This window comes from Onychomys torridus, chromosome 4, assembly GCF_903995425.1.
Source record: "Onychomys torridus chromosome 4, mOncTor1.1, whole genome shotgun sequence".
Classification (NCBI taxonomy): domain Eukaryota; kingdom Metazoa; phylum Chordata; class Mammalia; order Rodentia; family Cricetidae; genus Onychomys; species Onychomys torridus.
In genome coordinates, this window is record NC_050446.1 from 4335345 (window position 1) to 4358016 (window position 22672).

At 45.7% G+C, this 22672-nt stretch overlaps 1 protein-coding gene across 4 annotated transcripts in view; it reads right to left on the reverse strand.

Moving 5' to 3' along the window:
* Mapkap1 (MAPK associated protein 1) overlaps positions 1–22672 on the reverse strand; it is a 207119-nt gene that overhangs the window by 22619 nt on the left and 161828 nt on the right. For 3 of the 4 annotated variants that reach the window (XM_036185132.1, XM_036185130.1, XM_036185134.1), the window contains exons 9-10: positions 20364–20504; positions 4161–4298 (exon numbers count right to left, since the gene is read on the reverse strand). In XM_036185132.1, coding sequence (XP_036041025.1) covers positions 4161–4298; positions 20364–20504 — 279 coding nt within the window. The remainder of the gene's footprint in view (positions 1–4160; positions 4299–20363; positions 20505–22672) is intronic. The other variant, XM_036185133.1, reaches the window with a different exon arrangement.

Genomic DNA, 22672 nt, shown 5'->3' on the forward strand with positions numbered 1-22672 from the left:
TCTATTCTGCTGCTTCCTTAAGATTGAGTATGATCTCCACTTAACTGAGATATAGAGAGCTTCTCAGCTATAAAGATGACAGCTACTTTATTAAGGTTTAAATCTGATTTCCTAATGATGGGCAGCTTCCTAAAGACCCTGAACCTGCACAAGATTCATTTGAGGGCACCAGACCTGGCATGACAGAGTTTGGTACCTTGACACACAGCCCAAGTCTCCCGTGTCACAGAAAGATCCCTGGTTTTTTTCAGCACTAGAACAGACATTAACATTCACTTTAAAAAGAAAAGATGTTTGTTGGAACACTTCAAAATAGCAGAAGAAAGCCCAAGGAGGGGAAGCCAAACTGAGTGCACCTTGATCTCAATAATAAAGGCTTTTCCTCCCTCAACCAGGGCTCTCACACAGATTTTCTGAATTCTTCAGAGTCTGTCTATCCACACAGGTTTTGTTTTTTTGTTTTTTCTTTCAAGACAGGGTTTCTCTGTGTAGCTTTGCTCCTTTCCTGGATCTCGCTCCCACACAGGTTTTTTAAGCCTTGTATCTATTTAGTCATTAAGTGCCAGGTCCTTAAGCACTCACAGGGACAGAGTGATAAATCTCTCTCAACACTGGCCTAAGAGGGAGAAGCAGGGTGCAGGAACACACAGGCTGTGCTGTTTCAACAGTCTGTAACACCACGCTTCCCCGTGCAAATGCTTAGCCCCTTTGCCAAGTCAGCTATTCACACACTTTGGGGATGTGGCATCAATTAAACCCGAGCTGTTTCCTATGACGACCAGATGAATGGCGTGACAGCAGCTTTCTCCATAAACCCTGCAAAATGGCCGTGTTCGAAGGGTTTAAAGCACTTCTTTTCTGTTCAAACTTCTGACAAACATGTCTCAAGTAAGAACGGGGATAGCTTCATTATCCTCCCCACACTTAACGCCTTTTGTGAAGCAGGCTGCTTAATAACACGTCTGTTCTGTTTTCACAACTGAATTATTCCAGTTGGTCACACATTCCAGTCTCTGGGAAGACACTTGTGTTATGAGAGATAAAAACATGAAAAAGAGAATATATTGCAGAAATCAAAAACCTTATCTACTTCTAGACTCTTTCTCTTTGCCATAATTCATTCAAGAAGCCCTAAGAATAATTTTTGATGTAAACTCAGCTACAAACATACATCACTATGCTGATAAAAATCACAGGCTAAACTTATGAAATATAGTGACTTTCATTTCTTTAGTGCTGCTAAAATAACTTTTTTCTAAGGTTCAACAGACATAAAAGATAAAAAGGGTTACCATTAATCCTTTAGGAGAAAAAAGCAAGAAGGAAAGAAAGGAAGAGAAAGCAGCGGGCCCCATAGATTAACCCCGTGGTCTGGTGAGGGTCTGAGGAGGGGCTTTTCAGATCCAGCAGCTGAATTAATCTAGTGCAGATACTGGAGATGATAAAAATACACAATGTCGACTTGACTCATTTACTAACACCCCTGTGTGGGCACTTTACAAGAATTACAGGGAACAACTTTTGATTCCTCCATCCTAGTTCATTCAGTTCATTTTCAAGTTGACCAACATTCACTGTAGATGACTGCAAGCATTGCTGGGCCAATCAGCTCAGTGGGGATTTGGGACGGCATGGGGAGGGGGGGGGGGCAGAAGGGGGAAAGAGACTCTAAAGAGATGAGCAGTACACCCCACCTGTTCAGAGGTCCACACAAACTCCTGGGCAATGAATGGGAATGAGTGGAGTGAGTGAGGGAAGGTGCCAATGTCCTGAGTCAGCAGGAGGGCCAGGTGGAAGGTGTATTCCTGATAGTCACAACAGCAAAAGCACACAACATATTGTGTGACCGTACCTCAGAGCCTGAGTCCTAGATGGGAAAGTCTGGCCTGAGCGATCAGTGGCTTTCAATATCAGCAAAGGCGGTGCCGAGGAGTTTGAACTTTATTTTGCAAGCATATAATTTTAAAGTCTTTGTCTTTAAGAAAAAAAAAAAAGATTATATTTGTGTGTATCTGTGTGAGTGTTTGTGTACATGTGTGAATGGAGGCCAGAAGACCGTGTCAAATATCCTCCAATATTTCCCTCTGCCTATCACTTTTAGGCGTGGTCTCCCTGAGCATGGGGCTCATTTTTTCTCAGCTGGGCTGGAAGGCACCAAGCCCCAGCAATCCTCTCAGGCCCCTTCCCTGACTGCAGCAAGGGTTACAGGCATGCATGAATAAAATGCATCCTCTCTTTTTATTTTTCACCCCCACCCCAGGCCACAGACCACTTGTGTCCTTTAGGACCCCGTGTGCCCTCGGAGCTCAGAGAACATGGCTTCAACAGCACTGCTACAGAGTACTGAGCAGGGAGCTGTTCTTTTCAGCCACAGGGAGACAGGGACCCCTGACCCCCCCCTCCCCGCCCAAGCTATGTACCTGGTTTGCACACTGGGACATGTGAGAGAGAAGACCCTGGAGACTGTCAGCAGTGAAAATATGGCCCTGCCTGCTCTGCACCCTTAAGGTGAGGATGTGGCCCATGAACACACATTCGCAGTAATTCCTTCATGACTGACTGCTCTTTTGAGACCATGGGAGGTGGGTGGCTGTGAACCTTCCCTGCTAGCTGGGCATGTGACATCTACACCTTTTCAGTGCCTGTGTTATAGCCCTTTTAGGCACAGCACGTATCTGTGAATGAGAAGGAGCCCAAATCTGGTCCTTGTTCCTCCCACAACTCCCCACTCCAGATTAGGTCTCTATGCAACATGTAGACGGCCACTTGCCACTTCTAAGACAAGCTATAAAACGTCTCTCTTTAAAATGTCCTCACTGCTTAGGAAGGAAGATGCCAGGACAAACACATTTTTTGGGGGGGGCCACCAAGACAGGGAGGGTGGAACTGGGGAGAGGCTTACTCATGGCAGAGGGGTCTAGCAGCCTTTAGGCTCCAGAAGCAGCAAGCACTTTTCTCATGGGTCTCTTCTGGCAAGTGCTCTGCAGTCACAGCCTCACTGGGGCAACAGTGGATGGCAGGGACAGCAGTAAGAGGACAAGAATGGCCTCATGCCTCTCTCTACCCACTAAGCTTTCCTTTGTCACCAAGCTGGAGACTGAGCCGAAAGAAGCTTTTTTTATAGCTGGATTTGACATTGAACTTAAACACTGATCATGGAGGTGTATGTGGCATGTGCCCAGCCTGTAAGCCTTGCTGAGGGGCTCAGCACTGTAAGGTGCCACATTATAAACATTCCCTGGCCTCTGCCTTTCCTAGTGTTCCTTCTGAGCATATAATTCCTCATAACATTTGTTCTCAAATTCACAGACACGGGAACACAGGTCCCCAAATTAGATGCTCAGTATGTACCTCAAGTTGCCAAGCCAAAGGCTACTGGGGTGAGCTCTGGGTGACAGGAAATGCTGAGGTACAGCAGTCTGAGAACCCTGTTTACCAGCCTTCCCTATGCAACCAAGAACACGTACAACGTTTTGGCTGTTTGCTTTCAAAGAGGCTTCACTGTGAACTATGCACCCCTTTTGACCCATGCTAGGGCCAGAGTCCTAAAAAACGATTAATCTAAATACTATACTCAATTACTTAACTGAGAAATATAACATGCCCAAATGGTGTCTGCTTGGATGGTTTAGTAGAAGAATGCCAGCCCAGTAGTGGCCTCTTCTGTAGGACCAGGCACAGTTTAGTTATGAGCCAGAGGCCACACAGCTGCCAATAATCTTGGTGTGCCGACACTTCCTGCACGATGGATGCCTAAGTCTAGTCTCTGGCTGTCTCAGGAAATCCACCTTTCATTGGTGTGGCACAGGAAGAGAGCAGGTCTAGGGCTGACTGATCAAGTTCTCCCAGTGGGAAGGGACAGGAACACAAAGTAAACCAAGGGCTCTCCTGAGTGCAGATTCCAGCAGGAACCTGCCTGGTGACCCAGCCCCCCAGAGCATGGGGCCTCAAGGGCCTTTACTGACAGCAAGATGAACAAGATGGGGGCTCACCTCAGGCTCTAGGTACTATAATATAATCCTGTTTGATTAAAAGAAATTTCTGGTAATGAGTTAAACAGGCCCAAGGAAAAAAGGACATGGTAGCCATATATTCTCCCAGCACCCGGCACCCAGGGAGGAGAGACGAGAAAAAAGAGACATAAATAAAGGACTACTCACTGGGGCTCTTTTCCTCGGCAAGGTCACAGGCACAGAGCAGGTCAGAATCGATTGAGATGGGCTTCTGCTTAATCCAAAACTTAGTGCTGGCTTTCTGATTTGTAACAGGGTCTATCTCTACTTTGTCTCCAGAGATACCTGTGAGGCCAAAGCGGGGGACGACAAAAAGAAGCCATGAAATGAGGAAGGTGCCAGCGACTTCAGCGCAATGATCTGACCTGCTGGATAAATCATAAAGTGGTTTAGCATGAACGCTTAGGGCTTGAGGGAGTCTTCCCACAGGCAGGATTTCTAAACAGCATCGGAAACTCTCACAGTCTGGTTGCCTGAGCAGGCGAGCTGTGTAGTGTGGGGTGATAACCCAAAGATTGGGAAAGCTATTAGGGAATGTGCTTTCTCTGATATTATAGAGACACAAAACAGAATTTCCCCATGTACTGCTAGCAGCATTCTATCTGTATTGTATTGACATAAGCTAGAATAAAGGGCCATTTAAAAATAGTTCTGATCTTTTTTTTTTTTCCTCAGAGCCGAGGACCGAACCCAGGGCCTTGCGCTTGCTAGGCAAGCGCTCTACCACTGAGCTAAATCCCCACCCCACCTCTGTTTTAAAAATAAAGACTCTAAGTAATAGATTGTGTTACCAATATAGAGTTTTTGATTTGGAAAAAATTTACATTAAAAATAGGGGGGAGGAGACAGAACTTTGCTCTATGACACCAAATAATTTCCCAAGTAATATTTAAGGGAGGCCACAGGGGGAGCAAAGGGTCTTTACACAAAATTCTGGAAATTCAAATCTCAAAGCCTGCCTTTCAGGTGGGGAAGGGCCTCTCTGTCGAGGGAGAGACTCCAGCATTTTCTTGGCATATGCTGGAAAATGACCAGGAACCAATGAAGTGCAGGGTCAGGATGGACACACTGAAGGTACCCTCTGGGTATTTCTGAGATGACGTGGTCTGTCTGACACACCAAATCTAGTTCACAAGTCCTCTTTTGCTGAAAAGAGAAATTTGTTCATGGGGTGAGATGTAAACCTTTAATATGTGTTCTGGAGTGAGACCCATAGGCAGTCTTAAAAGTAATTTTTAGGTCATAGTTTTAAGGTCAGGGTCAAAGTGGAAAAAAAAAAAAAGAGAAGTCAAGATAAAAAAGCAAGCCCTGAAATAATCAGTTGTACATACTGGAATAGAAAAGTCAAGCAGGGCTTGTGAGAAAAGATTAGTAGCTCAAAAACAAACAAACAAAAAAACCCCACCCAAACCAGCTCAATTAGTACCCCCATCCCAACCCAAACACAGATACACATACAATCACCTCTGCCTGGCAACAAATTTAAATGTAAAGAAGAAATAAAAACAAATACAATCTCCATGACTGGAATTTGTGCCCTCCACCTACTGTAATATTTTGTGAGCAGACAAAGGGAAGAGGCCATGTGCGGAGTGTGAGAACAATGCAGGGCGGCTGCTAACTTTGTCATCTGTGGTAGAGCCCAGCAATGGTTTGTTTGTTTTTTAATTTTATTAACCAAATGCTGGGCTTGCACTGGACATATTTTAGGAGCAACATATTTCAATTAGGTATAATGTCCTAAGCCCAGCTGACTCTAGATCTCAGGTATGGAGGGTTTCAGAAGGCTGAGAAGCTATCAGGAGACCAACTTCATTACGTTTTACTTGAAATAGACTATGACTATCCCACTGCACTCTTGCCTCCAATTTGGTCATTAATTGTTAAGGATCTGGATAGCTCTATAGTTCCCTGAAAGGAGACAAGTACCTTGGCAGTGGTAACGGGGTGTGCGTTCATGTGAGCGGGGCTTCCCCTCTTTATCTGCTTCTTATTTTGACATTTATAACAGTCAAAATGAACAGAACAAAATAAATGTGCATATCTCTTATGTGGAAATAAACCTCGCCCCACATTCCTCTTTCAGAAAGAAAAAAAAAAAAAAAACACCACCAGACAGAGATGGTTAAAATTTTGTTCTAAGGCCATGCAACTCCTGAAGCCGCAGTCAGTCAATACTGTTAATGTACCTTGTTAATTTGATAGGATTTGTCAGGTAACTCCACTGGAAAATTATATAAAACTGTTCCAGATGAAAAGATGATAGTGACATGAATTAAAGTGATAGAACAATAGTGGAATATAAACCAGAAATGACACCCAAAGTGGCTGTTGATTTATTGCCATACTGAGTTTGGTTCTGGGCTCCCATGTATATTAGTGCTACAAATCTGGGTCCATTTAGCAGAGGGATGCTCATACATACATCACCAGCTCCTGCTCCAAGCCAAGGTCACCCCCCATTGCATCAATCTTTTCAACAGAGCCTACTGCACAAAGCAGGGCTCCTGTAACCGTCCCAGATCTAACAGACTGCCCATCCTCTCACATCTTCCTTTTATCATGTACAGTACACTTTTAACTTTCATTATTTTTATCTGCAGATTGTTAGCACATAGTTCATCCATTACCTGTGGTATCTGTGCATCAGTTGCCTATGCTCTACTTGGCCACAGAACCCTTTCCCAATGACACCCTTTCCTGGGGTTACTGCCACTGATGCAGTTTATGGAAGGGAACCCCAAGACTGCAGATTGGGGATGGAGACCTGGGAGATGAACGCAAAAGGCTCAAGATGGGCAGACAGGTGGAGCATCATTTAAACAATTGGTGTGCTTCACAAAAGCAGCATGCACAGGAGATTTTTTTTTCCTGAATCGAATCACATTTTCCCACTGACTTGGTTCCAGAGATACTCTGTCTTCATTTTGGATTGATCTGTAATTGGCAGGGGTTCCCAACACTTCAGTTTTAAGTTTCCGTGCCCTGCAGGCTTTCAGTCAGGTAGTTAATGATCTGTAAAACTCTTGCCTGCCTCGAGGAGTCACTATTTAAAGGAACCTGTGGGGGAATCTTTCCTGATGGGAAAACCCTTTGTGCATTAAATAATTTCACAATGGAGAAGTGAGAATCTCTATGCTTCTTAAAGCTGAGTGAGGCCCCACAGACTTGGTTGTTCCTACTGGACAAGGGCAAGCAGTCTGGGAGGATCCCACCTTGCTGAACACATCTAAGCTCGGAGGCAAGTAGAGACCTCTGGGAGCCTAAGCTTTTTTTTTTTTTTTTTTTTTTGTGGCTGGAAGGTTGGAAGCTCACTGGAGAGAGGCTGGCTAGGAGGTTTACTCCAGGCTATAGAGAAGGATGCTGGAGCTAGGGTGCTGTGTATGGGGCCGGGGGCTATGGGACCTAGGTTGGTGGGACTCTGATCAGGGAGGTGAACCAGTGCAACTGGACCCACTTGCCACTGCAGCCTGTGAAGTGTGCAAAGGAGGAGGCGGGCAGAGCAGCACTGCTTCCCAGTGACTGCAGAGCACAAAGAAGACTGCTGCCGCCATGTTTTCTGTGGCTCACCGTCCTTAAGGCTAGGGCCCAGGCCTTTGGCAAAGGTGTGATCCTGGCAGGCTCCAGGAATCACATGGAACAGTGTTCTCAGGCCCAGCAGGCATGACATTGTCACACACATCATTAATTAAGTATCCACAGCCGATTAATGCACTGAGCACTAAGGGCATTGGGTGCTTTCAAGGCTAGAGAGCCTCTGTGTACTCCAGCAGCTGCTCATTCTATTTTATAGATAAGGATGAACAGAAACACAAGAAGGCTAAGGAACCTGTCCAAGATCACACAACTCACAAGTGGCCTGGGACCTGAAGCCAGGAGGTCTGGAGCCAGAACCCATCCTCTCTGGCACCACACTGGTCAGCAGGAACTGTGCTGGCTTCCACAGAACATGTCTGCCGAGGGAAGGGGTCTTTGATGAAGTCTCAGAGCTTGGAAGTAGGAAAGCCATTCTTCAAATCAAGAATTGTCTAGTTCCCAGATGGCCCTCACGGCTGCTCGGACCTGAGTCAAGAAGACGGAGTAAAGTCTGCCCAAGCAGCCTTGCAACTCCCCCTTTTCTACTATCACCAGGGCATAAGAAAGTGTTCAGATGTCAAACAAATGCCATGCCTGTACTTGGCAAGCTAGCATACCATCCAATCATTGTTCTTCCTTCTGACTTTTGTGCTCGCTCTCACTTTCTCTCTCCTTTCTTTTTTGTGTTTTCAAGACAGGTTTCTCTGTGTAGCCCTGGATGGTCTGGCTCTTACTCTGTAGACCAGGCTGGCCTTGAACTCACAAATATCAGCCCACCTCTGCCTCCTCAGTGCTGGGATTACAGGTATGCGCCACCACCGCCTGGTTTGTGCATGCTTTTCACGTGTAAAGCTTTTATGTGACATATCTCTGGGACATGCAGAAGGATTATTTTTTGTTTTGTTTTTTTTTGTTTTTTCGAGACAGGGTTTCTTTGTGTAGCTTTTGGAGCCTGTACTGGAACTCACTCTGTAGACCAGGCTGGCCTCTGCCACTGCCTCCTGAGTGCTGGGATTAAAGGCACAACCACTGCCTGGCCTGCAGAGGGACTCTTTAAGATGTCTTTTTTGTTTTGTTTTGTTTTTCGAGACAGGGTTTCTCTGTGTAGCTTTGCGCCTTTTCTGGATCTCACTCTGTAGACCAGCCTGGCCTCGAACTTACAAATATCCACCTGCCTCTGCCTCCCAAGTGCTGGGATTAAAGGTGTGTGCCACCACCTTAGCCCAGCTAAGATGTCATTTTTAACACATAATTTCAAGCAACTCAGATTATAAACATACAAAGAAAGAAGGGATGTAGACTTTCATTAAATATACATTTCTTCAAACTAAAGACACCCATGATGAAATGTAGCACAACCCAGGAAAATCAGGCTAGAAGAAAAGTTTGACTTAAAAAATTCTTATGTCACAATACCAAATGAAATAGAAAAGAAAAAAAAATTATATAGGAGTTAGCAAAGGTGCTCAGTGGTAGAACACTTGCCTGACACGCACAAGGTCCTGGATCCCATCCCCAGAATGGGGGTAGGGGGTGGGATGTTTCCTGGAAAGATCTCAAAAGGCTCCATTTTAAATGCAGACGTAATTCTGGTTAGCAGGAGATTCTGTCCTTTACCGGTGTTGAAGCATGTACCCAATATGTATTTTTTTAAAATTTTATTTTATGTGTATGGGCATTTTGCCCGCATGTATGTCTATGTCCCTGCAGGCATGTGTGCCTGGTACCTGCAGAGGTCAGAGGAAGGCCCTGGATCCCCTGGAACTGGAATTACAGGCATTGTTAGCAGATGTGTGGATGCTGGGAATTACATGTGGGTCTTCTGCAAGAAGCTAGAGCTTTTAATTGTGAGCCATCTCTCCAGCCCCCAACAGTACTTTGTCTATTTACTTACTCTGCGGTGCTGGGCCTCAGGCACGCCAGCTGAGGAAGCACCTTAACAAAATCATCATTGTTTTAAAAGCTTAAAGTCAACTTTTGCCCACCATGTCCATTTCAGAGTCTGTTTTTCTTCCCCAACTTGCGGTATAGGGAAGGGTGACGATATGATCTGTGTCATGACTGTGAAGTGACCCTGAAGCCGAGGGCACTTCCACCCAGAAGCTCCCATGTACCCAAGGGGTTGAGGTGCTGGCAAGGCTCCTCTGGACTCCGCCACATGCAGCTTCCTGTCACTGTCACAAAGGTGTTTAGAGCCTTCCCAGTCTCAGCCACGGCAGGTAAAGAGGAAGAGCACAGGGCTAGCCTGGAGTGGCTGGGGTCAGCCCTTCCCTCAGAAGTATGGGAGGCCATTTGTCTCCTTTACCAGACCCACTTATCCGTCGCCATCCGTCATGACCTTTTCATGCTCCCACACTGACAGCTTCCAGATACAGTGAGTCAAACTTCACTGGAAGCAAACTATCACGCCAACTGTCAAAGGCAGAAAACATTGCCTGATTGCTGTCCTACATCAACGCCAGCATATAAATCCTTCCTTAACAAGACAGCTCAAAATAAACAAAGCACAACTCTAATGCAGCTACAACTCTGCAGGGAAACAATTTGTCCAAGGTTTGAGTTATCACGAGGGGACCCTGGCCTGTTTTAACTAACCAAAGTATTTCCATAAAAGGAAATTAGCACCGAATAGCATCATCCAGGGGATTATGCAGCAGAAGACCCCTTTGGGCAGCCCATTGGAAGTATCTCTGAAAGCACCATGAGCCCATTTATATTTAAAGGCAGCAGTGCTAAGTAGTTATGGCCAGGAACTCTGGATCAGGAAGGTCCTAAATTCAAGCTTCAGGACTACTCTCCCTCAAGCGTTGACTCTGGGCAAACTGGGAAAGGATGTACAAGATGCTAACTCACATCTTTGGGGCTTGTGAGAACTGTGTTAGCTACCTTCTATTGTTCTGATAAAGAACATGACTAAAAGCAATTTAGGGAGGAAAGGGTTTATTTGGTTTACTCTTTCAACCACAGTCCATCATTGCCGGAAGCTAAATCAGGAACTCAAACAGGAACTGAGGCAGAAACTGAGGCCGAGACCACGGAGGGGTGCTGCTTACTAGCATGCTCCTCCTGCTTGCTCAGTTCCTTTTCTTAAGGAGCAGACGGGCCACCTGCCTAGGGATGGCACCTCCTGTAGTGGCTGGGACCTCCCATGTCAATTACTAAGAAAATGCCCCACAGACTTGCCTACAATCCACTCTATTAAGAGGTATTTTCTCAATTGAGGTTCCTTCTTCCCAAAGGACTCTAACTAACCAACAAAAGGCACCATGGCTACAGGCTCCTGCTTGTAGTTACTTTTCCTGCCTGGCCCAGTCAGGACAAATCTCTCTTACCCGCCAGTCCCACAGTCGCTCAGACCCAACCAAGAAAGCACACAGAAACTTACATTGTTTACAAACTGTATGGCCGTGGCAGGCTGCTTGTTATCTACTTCTTCTATCTTAAATTAACCCATTTCTGGTAGTCTATACTTTGCCACATGGCTTGTAGCTTACCAGTGTCTTTACATGTTGCTTTTCATGGTGGCGGCTGGCGGTGTCTCTCCCCAGCCTTCTACTTCCCAGAATTCTCTTCTCTCTTGTCCCGCCTATACTTCCTGCCTGGCAGGTAAGAGAGATTTGTCCTGACTGGGCCAGGTAGGAAAACTCTAACTACAAATGGCATCCAACGTGTTGACAAGAATTTCCACCTAAAACCTGAGAAAAAAGATTCTAAAACGGAGCTAAAAACAGCTTCCTAGTTGTCTCTCTCAAGTTAGCAGCAGCCTGCGGGTTTGAGCTACTGTGGCGGGTTTCTGGCTTGTGCGTCTGACCTGCAGTGTGTCGGGAATGAGGAATCAATCTACAAGCAGCACTTTACTCTGCTGTGTGGTGGATTTAGCCTTTGCTAGTTAAAAAAAAAAAAAAAAAAAAGGGTTACTGGGCTATGCACTGCTTTGATAGAACTGCTTCTGATAGTTGATGGTACACATGGCTCCAGACCCAGAGCTGGCGGTAAACTGTACCACCGCCATGTTGGGAAACTGAGTTGGGCAGAGCCAGCAGCCACAGCAGTGTTTCAATCTTACAAAGATGGATATTATTACACAGAGAATCTGGTTTGTGTTGTCTTTGGGATTTTTAACTGCAGAAAAAGATTTGATCATAAAAGCTGTTGAGTTAAACAAATATGTAAATTTTAAAGGTACCTGGACTTCAAAATTGGGATATAAGGATATATTGCTTTGGAAAGGAGTCTCTGCTTTTGTTTCCACAGAAAGCCAGAGGCTAATGGATTTGTTCCAGATTAAGATACATCAGGTTTGATCAGCCAAGACCGCCTGAAAGGTCTCCGATGACACCATGGCCCAGATGATCCAACACCCAGAATGGTTTCAAGGCAACTGGCTCAGAGGTTCACCCTCATGGACTACTCCATAATCCTAAAATTTTCTTTATGTCCCCATAAGATACAGTGCCCCCCCTCCAGCAGGAAATAGTAAGAAAAACTACGCCCACATTCCCAAAATTATCAAGCTGGCTTTGGAGATGGAATTGGCTCACTCCTTCTTTAAACCCAGACATATTACTAAAAGAAAAGGTTAAGAGATTCTTGTGTCCCAAATCAGAAGAGCCCTCTGGTGTGGGACAGACAAAAGCCAATATTTTTATTTAAAGCAGGTTGATTATAAATGTGATCTCTTTCTAAAGAAGAAAAGGGGATAGGAAATAGATATAATAGGATGAAAGGGTAGATTAAGGAACTTACTTCTAAAGAGCAACAACTTGTTTAAAATGTTTTACATTGGTATAGACTTTAGTCTATTGATACAAACTTAGTTAATTTTGTTATACTGTGTGCATATTTCTACTCATGTTTAAGGTATTATGTTTGTATAGCTCATTTTAAATTGTAATGGATAATTAAAAATAGATTAATAATTAGTCATCTATGATAATCATACTCATAGCCATGTTCGTTAAGTCTTCTAGGTATATACAGAGATATTTCAGATAGATAGGTAATCTTCAAATACTTCAAAGACCTACAGAATATGGCATTTAAAATATTTTTAAAATTTAGACTTTCTGGACAGTGAGACATGTCTGCTCCTGGCAGCACCGTTTTACTTCAGAGAGGAGGATGGGCATTGAAGACACTTCATATGGAGTTTATCTTCACCTTGACAAAAATAGCCATTTGGACAAGAAACTGTTCTTGCCTGGACTGCTTGATCGACTGGACATGCAGGACCCAAAGAACCCAAAGGTGACCACTAAACTTTGCTTGACAAAATGGTCCTTCAGGTTCCTGCTTCGCAGAAGAAACTGCCAAACATTCTACAGGACACTGAGAGAAGTGACTGAGAGGCTCTAGCCCTGTGGGCTGAAGACAAATGCCCCAATTTTACAAAGGAACATTAGGTGACTGTCCAGGCTGCCAGCTGTCTCTGTCTACTCTTGCAAGACTCCCGAAAAATGCTTGCATCCTTCTCCTGGTTCTCAGGTAATATTATATCCTTCTGAGGTCTTTGATGTGGTTGAAGACTAGATAGTTATAATTTCCTCAGTTATGATAAAAGATAAGTTAGATATAAAAACCTTAGACTCACAAATATAAGATAGATAGGATATCTTCTTTAATATTGTAACTGTAATTCTTGTTTGATGATTGTTTTGTTATATGTAATTGTACTATGTAAAAGTTAAAACCTTCCTTTAAAAAAAAAGAAAAGGGGAAGTGCTGTGGATATCGCTCTGTGTAAATAAAGTTCTGATTGGCCAGTGGCCAGGCAGGAAGTATAGGCGGGACAAGAGAGAAGAGAATTCTGGGAGGTGGAAGGCTGGGTGGGGAAAGACACCGCCAGCCGCCGCCATGACAAGATGTAAAGTACTGGTAAGCCACAAGCCACGTGGCAAAGTATAGATTAATAAAAATGGGTTAATTTAAGATAGAAGAAGTAGATAACAAGAAGCCTGCCACGGCCATACAGTTTCTAAACAATGTAAGTTTCTGTGTGTTTACTTGGTTGGTTCTGAGCATCTATGGGCCTGGTGGGTGAGAGAGATTTGTCCTGACTGGGCCAGGCAGAAAAACTCTAACTACACCTGCTATGTTTAATGACAGTGTCAAAAGCCAGACATGGGCTGGGGGCCTGTGATGGGGTCACCTGGTCAGGGAGCCAAGGAAGGATATGGACAAGTATGTGCCTGGTCCTAGGCCTGGATACCTGGGACCTACTTTGAATTAGTCTTGAAAGCAAAAATGTAGAATGCCTCTCCAGCCTGGCGGTCCAACATGTCTGTCACCATGGATTCTTCCAACAGCCTCCATCACAGAGTCACAAGGCAAATATGGCTACCAGGTCTTCAGTAACCTGCAGGTGTGGTCTTGAGCAGCCCCAGGCAGGGGCTGCTATTTGGTTGGGGGCAGGGTCTGGAGAGAGAGAGAGAGGTGAGGCTTCCACCTAATTAGTTTCATGGCACAAACCTTCTTGTAACCTCTAAAACTTCTATTCTGAGTTGAAGGAAATCTCTCTGGGTTAGGACATCTGTGCTAGGGAATGGTCACCCACAAGGTATCCAGGTTATTCATTTAGACCAGAATTTTGGGGGTTGGGGGAAGTACATTCCCACTGTTGTTATTCTAAGAGTAAAAAAAAAAATGCCTTTTTCCATGAACCTGAGATTCCCTTTCTATAAAATGGGGTAACAAAAGTGTTAACTTCTGGGGTGTCAGCACATCAAATGCTCATCTTGCATTGCTGCAGGAGGCTCAAGTTATTATTATTACTATTATTTTTTTTTTTTTTGAGCTGAGGACCGAACCCAGGGCTTTGTGCTTGCTAGGCAAGTGCTCTGCCACTGAGCTAAATCCCCAACCCTATTATTACAATTCTTAAAGATGAACCAAGACTCAGAGGGAGAGCCAGTTTTCTTTACCTGTGTGACACCTGGGATATCAACAACATTCCAGGGCAGGCACCATGGCCAGGAGGAGTTGGCCAATAAAAACCAACTCAGTGGGTTTGAGAGAGACAGAGACAGACAGACAGACAGACAAACACACACACACACACACAGAGGGAGAGAGAGAGAGAGAGAGAGAGAGAGAGCGAACTTGCGAGCTTAGAGGAGAGCAAGCATGAAGCTGGGTGGGAAGAGGGGAGAGAGAGGATCTGGAAGGAAGGATTTGAGGGAGGGGGTGAATGTGATCAAAATACATTGTGTGCAATTCTTAGAGAATTAATAAAATCCTTATGTATGTATGTACTACATAATATACATAAAATGAAAAATTGCTAGCAAAAAAGATGAACCCCAGAAGTTAGTAAACTGCAAAACTGGGATCAAGACAGCACCAGCTTTCCACTGTCTCTGGGGACACACACTATAATAGGCACACTTAAAATACCACCTCTAGGGAAATGAGACATCACCTTGGCAAACACTGCGGCCTTCGCCACGCCATGCTCAGTGGCTATTCCTAGTTGCTGGTTGTTGGCTTGTACAGAAGTAGGGCTTATGTATTCATTTCCTAAGACTTCGAATTTGAGACTACAAAGCCCACTGTTGTCAAATACTGGAACAGTTTTTGATACAGTTCTACAATCCTCTTGTCTTTAGGTTATACAGAGTCAGGGAGCCCAGAAAAGCCCTCTGGGAGTGCCAATGAACAACTCTTGGCCAGAGTGGATTTTGCTGAATATATGTGGCAATCGATAGCATCATGGAGCAGTCAGAGAAGTCTTTGAGACTTGTCTGAATTTACACACAGGATCAGACACATAGGCTGTTTGGGCTTAATGAGACCTCAGAGATCACCCAGTCGGGGCTTTTATTCTCCACAGGAAGATGCCGAGGCTCAGGGCTAGGGACATGACTTGTCTGATGTCACCCATTAATGACAGACCTGTAACCATAATTCATTTCTCCATACTACTAGGCCAGGGCTTAACAGACTAGCCTCCTGCCACACCCTGGTGGAATACATCACAGGATAAAAAGCACACGCAAACAATATGCTAGGCACTCAAAACAGGAGAAAATCACTGGGAGGCACAATTACAGTGAAACCTGGAGAGCATTGTTTCCCTGGGACAAGGAGGGTGCTGGCTGCAAGGCTCACTGGCTCTAGTCAAGAAGCTCATCATCTCAAAGCACTGGGGAGCCTCAGCCAAGAGCTAGCAGCTCCAGTGTGGGGTCAGTAACACATCTGGTGATAGGTGAGTGCCCAACTGGACTGTTGTCCTGAGCATAAAACTAGCACAGCAGCAGTTAGCACAGGGCTAGACACCAGAGAGGGAGCATTCCAGGGGACCTGAGGTTGTGTATGCTCAGCAGTGTTGTCTGTGAGGGGAAGGCAGTCCAGCACTAGATACTCTACTGTTAAATGGACATGCCAGGAGAGCCTTTGAGGCCAGCTGGGAAGCAGGATTGACCTTTTCCAGGCCTGTTTTGCAAATCTGCCAGAGGGGTGGGGAAAGCTGGTCCTCCCAGGGACAGGGCCCCTGCCTAACGGAGTCTGAATGCCAAAGACAGGGAGCTAACCAAGGGCAGTCTGGGGATTGGGGAGGAACTCTCAGGAATACTACTCTGGCTCCTTCTACTGCTTCTGCTCGATCTGCATTTTTCTAATGTTCAATTCCTTCTCAGCCACCCAAGGAACCAGACACTGTTGTGAGCCACCCCAGATTGCAGTACAGGAATTCTCCAAAGGGAGGCTCCATGAGAGGACTTGGAGCAGATGAGCAGCTAGACAAATCCTGACATCTGCTGTCACCAGAATCTTCCCTCAACCAGGCACTGTGTTAATAAGCTCTAGTGTGCAGGACATCCCTGAGACCACTGTTACAGTTCTGTCCTGTCCCCTTCAGTTTTAAACTCCACAGCAGGTTTTGTCTGTCACAATCAAGAAGCCAGTCACTGAGCAGCAGAAGTGCCACTGCTGAATTCAGGACCCCACAGATGTGGAGTCAGATATGGTGTGTGTCCTCTGTAGTCACTGTAGTGACCTGGAACAGTGATGGCACCTCTTTAGCATCAGCAAAGGGCCAGGAACATGGAGGGTCAGTTACCTCTTGAGCACAGGAATTCTTCACTGCACAGGGATCTGACTGAAAACTACAGAAAAGAAATGTCTTGTTCACATGGCCACCCAGAACTACTAACACTACATGGGCCCTGGAGGAACAAAGCCCTGGCTGCAGCCGCCTGCTCATACTGGCTGGTCTTGTGTTGCTAACGTGCATCTGCTTTTGATGCTAAAGCAGGGACTTAGCATGTAAGAGAAACAAACATTCTGATGTGCTGGTTTTAGATACTCCCCAGAGCCCAGACTGTCCACAAGAGGGCACCATGTATGTCACTGCAAGTATCCTGGACCTCTTTGATCTCACAAGTCTCCACTGTGGCTACAAGTGAGGCTCGGAGAGCCATCTCTAGATCTGAGCAACTCAGTTCAACCCCTCAAGATGGGGACTAGAAGGGATGGCCAAAGGCAACACAGACAAGGACAGCCATCAGAGCTAGGCTAGGCTGCGTTTAGAACTGCTTCTTTGGGTCGGATCCTCCACACGAGCCCAGAAGGAAAGCTTTATACCATCCGCTTTATAAATGGTGACAACCACGTGCAGAGAGAAGGTGCAGCTGGAACCCAGTGCTTACCACAGCACCCCACTCCTCCCACAACACCCTCTTGTAGCCTTTCTTTCTTGGGATGAATCTGCAGGTCAAAATCAGGTGGGTACCAGTTTGTTCTTTTGCCTTTGGAGAAGAGCAGGAGGCAGGCCTGGGGTCTGGGCTCACTCAAGCCACTGCTTCTCCCACTGCAGACAGAGCAAGTGGGCCTGTGGAACATCCTGTTTTGACCCCTGTCATGAAGACAGTTAAGCTACCGATAGGATTTCCAAGAAAGAAGCCACCAGAAAAAGCAGACCCCGAGGCTGAGGAGGAAGCTCATTTATTTGTAAGTGTCTTCTGTGCAAGCACGAGTGTGACTCTCCAGAAGCCACGTGAAAAATCTAGGTGTGGCAGTGCACAGCTGTATTCCTAGTGTTAGGGAGGTAGAAACGCAAGGATTTCTGGACTGCTGGAGAGCATAGCCAAGTGGGCAAGTTCTGGGTTCAGCAAGAGGTCTTGCCTCAAAAAAATAAGGTAGAGAAACAGTTGTCAGGTGTGGCTATCACAGCCATCACATCGAATTCACTGACGGTACCAAGATGCCTACTCCGGCCACCTGGGAAGTTCAAGTGCTACCCAGACCCAGTGAAGATATCTGTCTATCCTTCCAAAGGCATTGGTGGTGACTTCTTACAGTCCCCAGCTCTTCCTACAGGCCCTGATCGACAAGTGTGTGATCCCAGCATTCACTGCTGTGAACTTTATCATGATATAGATGTGGAAGACTGACCTCTTCTCAAATGCTCTACATGGGCCCGCTACCTCAAAACAATCTCAGGGCATTCAGATGCTCAGCATTTGTGGAGGCCAAAAGAGGATGTCAGATTCCCTGGAATTCAATTTATAGATGGCTATAAGCCACCATATGGGTGCTAGGAACTGAACCCAGGTCTTCCAGAAAATCATAAACGATCCTAATCACTGAGTCATCTCTGTAGCCTGAAAGAAAATCGATGTACAGTATAAACATAGCAATTCCTAGCATGTAGCAGTCTGCTCAGGTCTGAGCTGAGGTGTTTCTGTGAGAGCATGAACAGTGAGTGCAGAGGACAGACATTAGGGATTCAAAACCAGGGCTGCAGTGACATCAGAAGTTCCAACATGGCAAACCCTTCAGACTCATTGCATACTGGTTTGTGAATCAGGTTTTAGTTGTATACTCAGAAACCTTTTACTATTGTCAGAACTTCTGAAATCTCCACATTCAATGTTACGAACCCACATAGGTCAGGGCCCACAGTTCAATAAGCTGAGCTCCAGAAAAATATAGCTCCTCCAGAAACCACACATGCCAACAGGCCTGTCTGGAGCATTTGAGAGGAGGCTATCTTAGGGTTTTTTTGCTATGAAGAGACACCATGACCACAGCAATTATTATAAGGAAACATTTAATTGGGTCTGACTTACAGTCCATTATCATCATGGTGGAAAAACACCAGCAGACATGGTGCTGGAGAGGTAGCTGAGAGCTCTATGTCTGGATCAGCAGGCCGAAGGAAGAGAGTGACACCCCCAGTGACACGCGTCCTCCAAGGCCACACCTCCTAATAGCGCCCCTCCCTATGGGCCTATGGGAGACATCTTCATTCAAACCACAGGCAGAAGTCAACCCCCTTCCCGAGGGCGGGAAGACACTAAACCGAGGACCTTGAGCAGGCCGGGCAAATGCTCTACCAGCATCTAGAGCTCATGCCAGCACTAGACACCTGCCTTCTTTCCGGGAAGCCTTTGTATTTTCTCTCTACGGAAGACATTAGTGCCCCAGTGCACACAATATTCAGCAATTTTATGTTCTTAATTTCGTTTTTGAGATAGGGTCTTACTATATAGCGCTGTCTGAGCTCCTAGAACAGGGCAGAACTGAGGCTCAGAGAGATAGGTTACATGGCAGTTACGAGGGAGCCACAGCCTTAAGCTAGTTGAGGATTAGCGGCCCATCCCTTAACTACAAAGCTGAACACTGAATACACGGCAAGCTCCTGTCAATAAAACTGGGGAGATGACTCAATCTGTAAAATGCTGTGATAACAGCCTTGAGCTGGGATTCTCAGAACTCAAGTAAAAAGCCAGTACTAGGGTGTCAGAGACAGGTGGGCCCTGGGGCTTGTCGGTCAGCCAATCTAGTCAAATTGGTGACCCTGTCTTGAAAGATAAGGTGAAGAGCAACTGGAGGAAGACACCTGAGGTTGACCTCTACAGGCTCACACATCTGTACACAAGTAAAGTTGGGAAGGAATACTGGAGGAGTTTTTTGAGGCTCATGGCATATTAGCTAGATTCAGATTAATACCAGTATCAGAGATCTTATTACAAGAAATAGAAACTTAGTAATATTAGAATTAGATCCAACCTTTATCCCCTCATGCAACAGGCAAACAATGCCCTATAGGAGACAGGTATGGCAGGGCAACAATCCAACTCCCTCTCTGTGTGAGCCTGGTGCCCTCCCAGCTTCTCCTCTCCCCATGCATGGGGATCTTTGTTAGGGGGCAGAGGATAAGAGCTGGTCAGACCTGGGTTCCACATGACACTATCACCAGCCTCTGTGAGTTGGGCAGGAGGCCATCTTTGTCCCTCATCATCACCTCTGTCAAGTGGGATGGGAAAAACTGCCACCTTCTAGGTAGTAAAGAGTGCAAAGGGAGCAGTCAGCAGTGACTCAGACACATGGACACCTAGACTGCGCAGCCATGATGATGCACTAATGTCAGGTTGACTATTATGGTGAATTTTCTATTCCTATTAGGATTAAGTAAAGGCAGATATTTAGTGCTTAATCAGAACAAATCAAGCCCAGACACGCGTTGAAAGCAAGTACTGGATTTTCTAGTGAGACCCAAATATAACCTCTGAGATCATTGAGAAGCTTCCTGAACAAGGAAGCTATGAACTTGGGGACCTCTTAGGATATCCCCAGGACCAGAGGCTCCATGGAACTTCCCACAGGTCCATCAGTTTGAGGACAGTCTTAAGAAGTGAGTTCTCTTTCCAATCTTCCGCTTCATAAAGAAGACAGACAGACCCCTCAGGTTGGAAAAGGATATCCTTTAAATTTCACTGTTTAACATTTCCTCAGAAGACAAATTCTCCTTAGTCTGCACCCACACGCACTCACCTAACTGCACGTCAGTTGTGAACCGCAGTCTGTGGACCAGGCTGACTTTGAATGACTTGTAATGGTGACTGCTAAGCATATCCTGAACTGTAGCAATGTCAATTTGTGAATCCTCCTCAAAAACTCCGTCTGCCCTTGAACCTGGGGAGGAAAAGAACAGTTTAACACATAAAGATACATGAGGCTTGGCAAATGGCGTCTGCTTAAAATGCTTTGGGATAAATTAAAATAATACGGGCTATTTAATTTGGAGGAGAAAAGGCTGAGCGATGACTTAATAACACCATTCCAGTAAACAGAGAATGCTAACATATTAATCATTCAACAGTTAATTCCACAAACACTGCCTATTCTAAGGCAGGCCCTTGCCTGGGCAGTGGGGAGAAAAGGATGAAAGCATCCCACTCATGCTCTTAAGCAGCTTGGTCTCCACAGAGCGGGTCAAAATCTGAGAGTGTGGTGGTTATGGTCATCACCCATGCTCCTTGAAGAACTCTGTCCCTTCCAAATCCCCAAGCTGCCTCTTGGTGGTCCCTGCCTGCTCCACAGCTTCTCTTGCCTCAGGCAGGAGCCTCTCATGGACCTTGGGACTGCTGGGCTGCCTCTGGAATCTGGCCACAAGACCTCTGGTTCATTTATCTAGAGGTCCAATAACTCACTCACACCATGTGACGTGACATGGGCGACAAACGGGAAGACATGCTCTACAACTTTCCCCGGATCCCAGGCCTCTTGAATGAAGCCCTTTCTGCAGCAGCAGTGGAGGCACACAGCAGCTTATTAACTGGCTAAACAATTTTCTAATCTCTAATCAGTCCTCATAATACCTCTCTCAGATCCTCCCAAACTCTGCAGACTGCTCCTAGGTCCAAGGTTACAGCAAGCAAAGGCAAACCATCATCAGTCCTCAGAGTCTGGGATGTATACTTCTGACCTCTGACGTGCAGTTGCTGGGTTTTGTCCATGGCCTAGACTACTCCTTCAGCTCTAGCACAGAAGAGCCAAAATCTTCCCTTTCCCCAGGCTAGCTCAACTTCACCACTTCCATGAAATCTGTTTCAGTGTAGACACATCTACAATAGTTGGTTTATACTGGATCCAGAGCTGGGCAGACCTGGTTCAACTCCCACCTCTACCTCTAATTTGCTGCGTGATCTTAGGTGAGTGACTACCTCTGTGAACTTGTCTTTGACATTAACAGAACATCAAAATTCATGTAAAGAATCTAATACACAAAATGATTAACAGTAGCCAGAGAGGCTCGTACTCAGCCTTGTCCTAGAACTGCTTGGTGGTTGTTTTGTCCTAATGTGGAAGTTCCATGAAGGTCAGTGAAGTTTCTTATTCATCTTTATGCTTTCTCCTGAGAACAACATGGGCAACTGGTGTGTTCATACCAAACTTCTAAGTAAATAATGGGTAGTCTGTTACCCGTGTCAGCCATGATGCCAAGTACTTTATTCATGTTAAGCCTCACGGCAACATGGAGGGTTCTGGAATTTCCCATCTAAAACTGAGAAGCTAAGTCACATCCCAAGGCCACACTATAAAGGCTAACCACAGGCAAACTTCCAGAATCCCTTTAGATGGAGTCCATAGGACCAAAAGCACTAGCTTTGGGCATCTCTGCAGCCTGACAGCTCCATGCTTTACTTTGCCTACAGGCTGACTTTTTAAACAAGTCAGTTCCTTTTCCTTTTGCTCTGAACTCAGTTATCAGGAACTGGATGTTCTGTTTCCAAACACAGTGGCCATTCATACGGACAATAGAGCACCTGCAACAGACAGGCTGTCCCCTTGGGAAGGACGTGATATACCTTGGACACAGTCCCGTCTCAGAGCATACTGCACATGTCATCCTCCTTGTTCAAAGCACCCTGCTTCCTGTCCCTTCCACTCTCCTCCCTATCCCTTTTCAAAAGCCTGCTCAAATGAGGCTTCAAGAAGGGAGATTTTCCTAATTCCAAGCCCCCAGATCTAGTATGGCTCCTGATACTGCATCCATATCATCTACAGGACAGTGGCCAGGCAAGTCATTACCTGTCTCTGCCTCTGGACTGTAAGCTACAGAAGGGCAGTCACAATGAGCACTGTGCTCACCCCTGTAGCCAGTTCTTCTCAGTCCTAGTGCAAGTGCAATGTGAGGCAGTGACTAAACCAGTGTCCTACTGCAGGACAGACTGAGTGACACACCACCTCTGCAAGAGCTGGTTTCATTTTCTGAGGCACCAGTGATTTGGGACAGACCATGGTCCTCAATGTTTCCTGGGAAATGTGACATCAGAATGAAGGCTGGGAGAAAAGTTCAG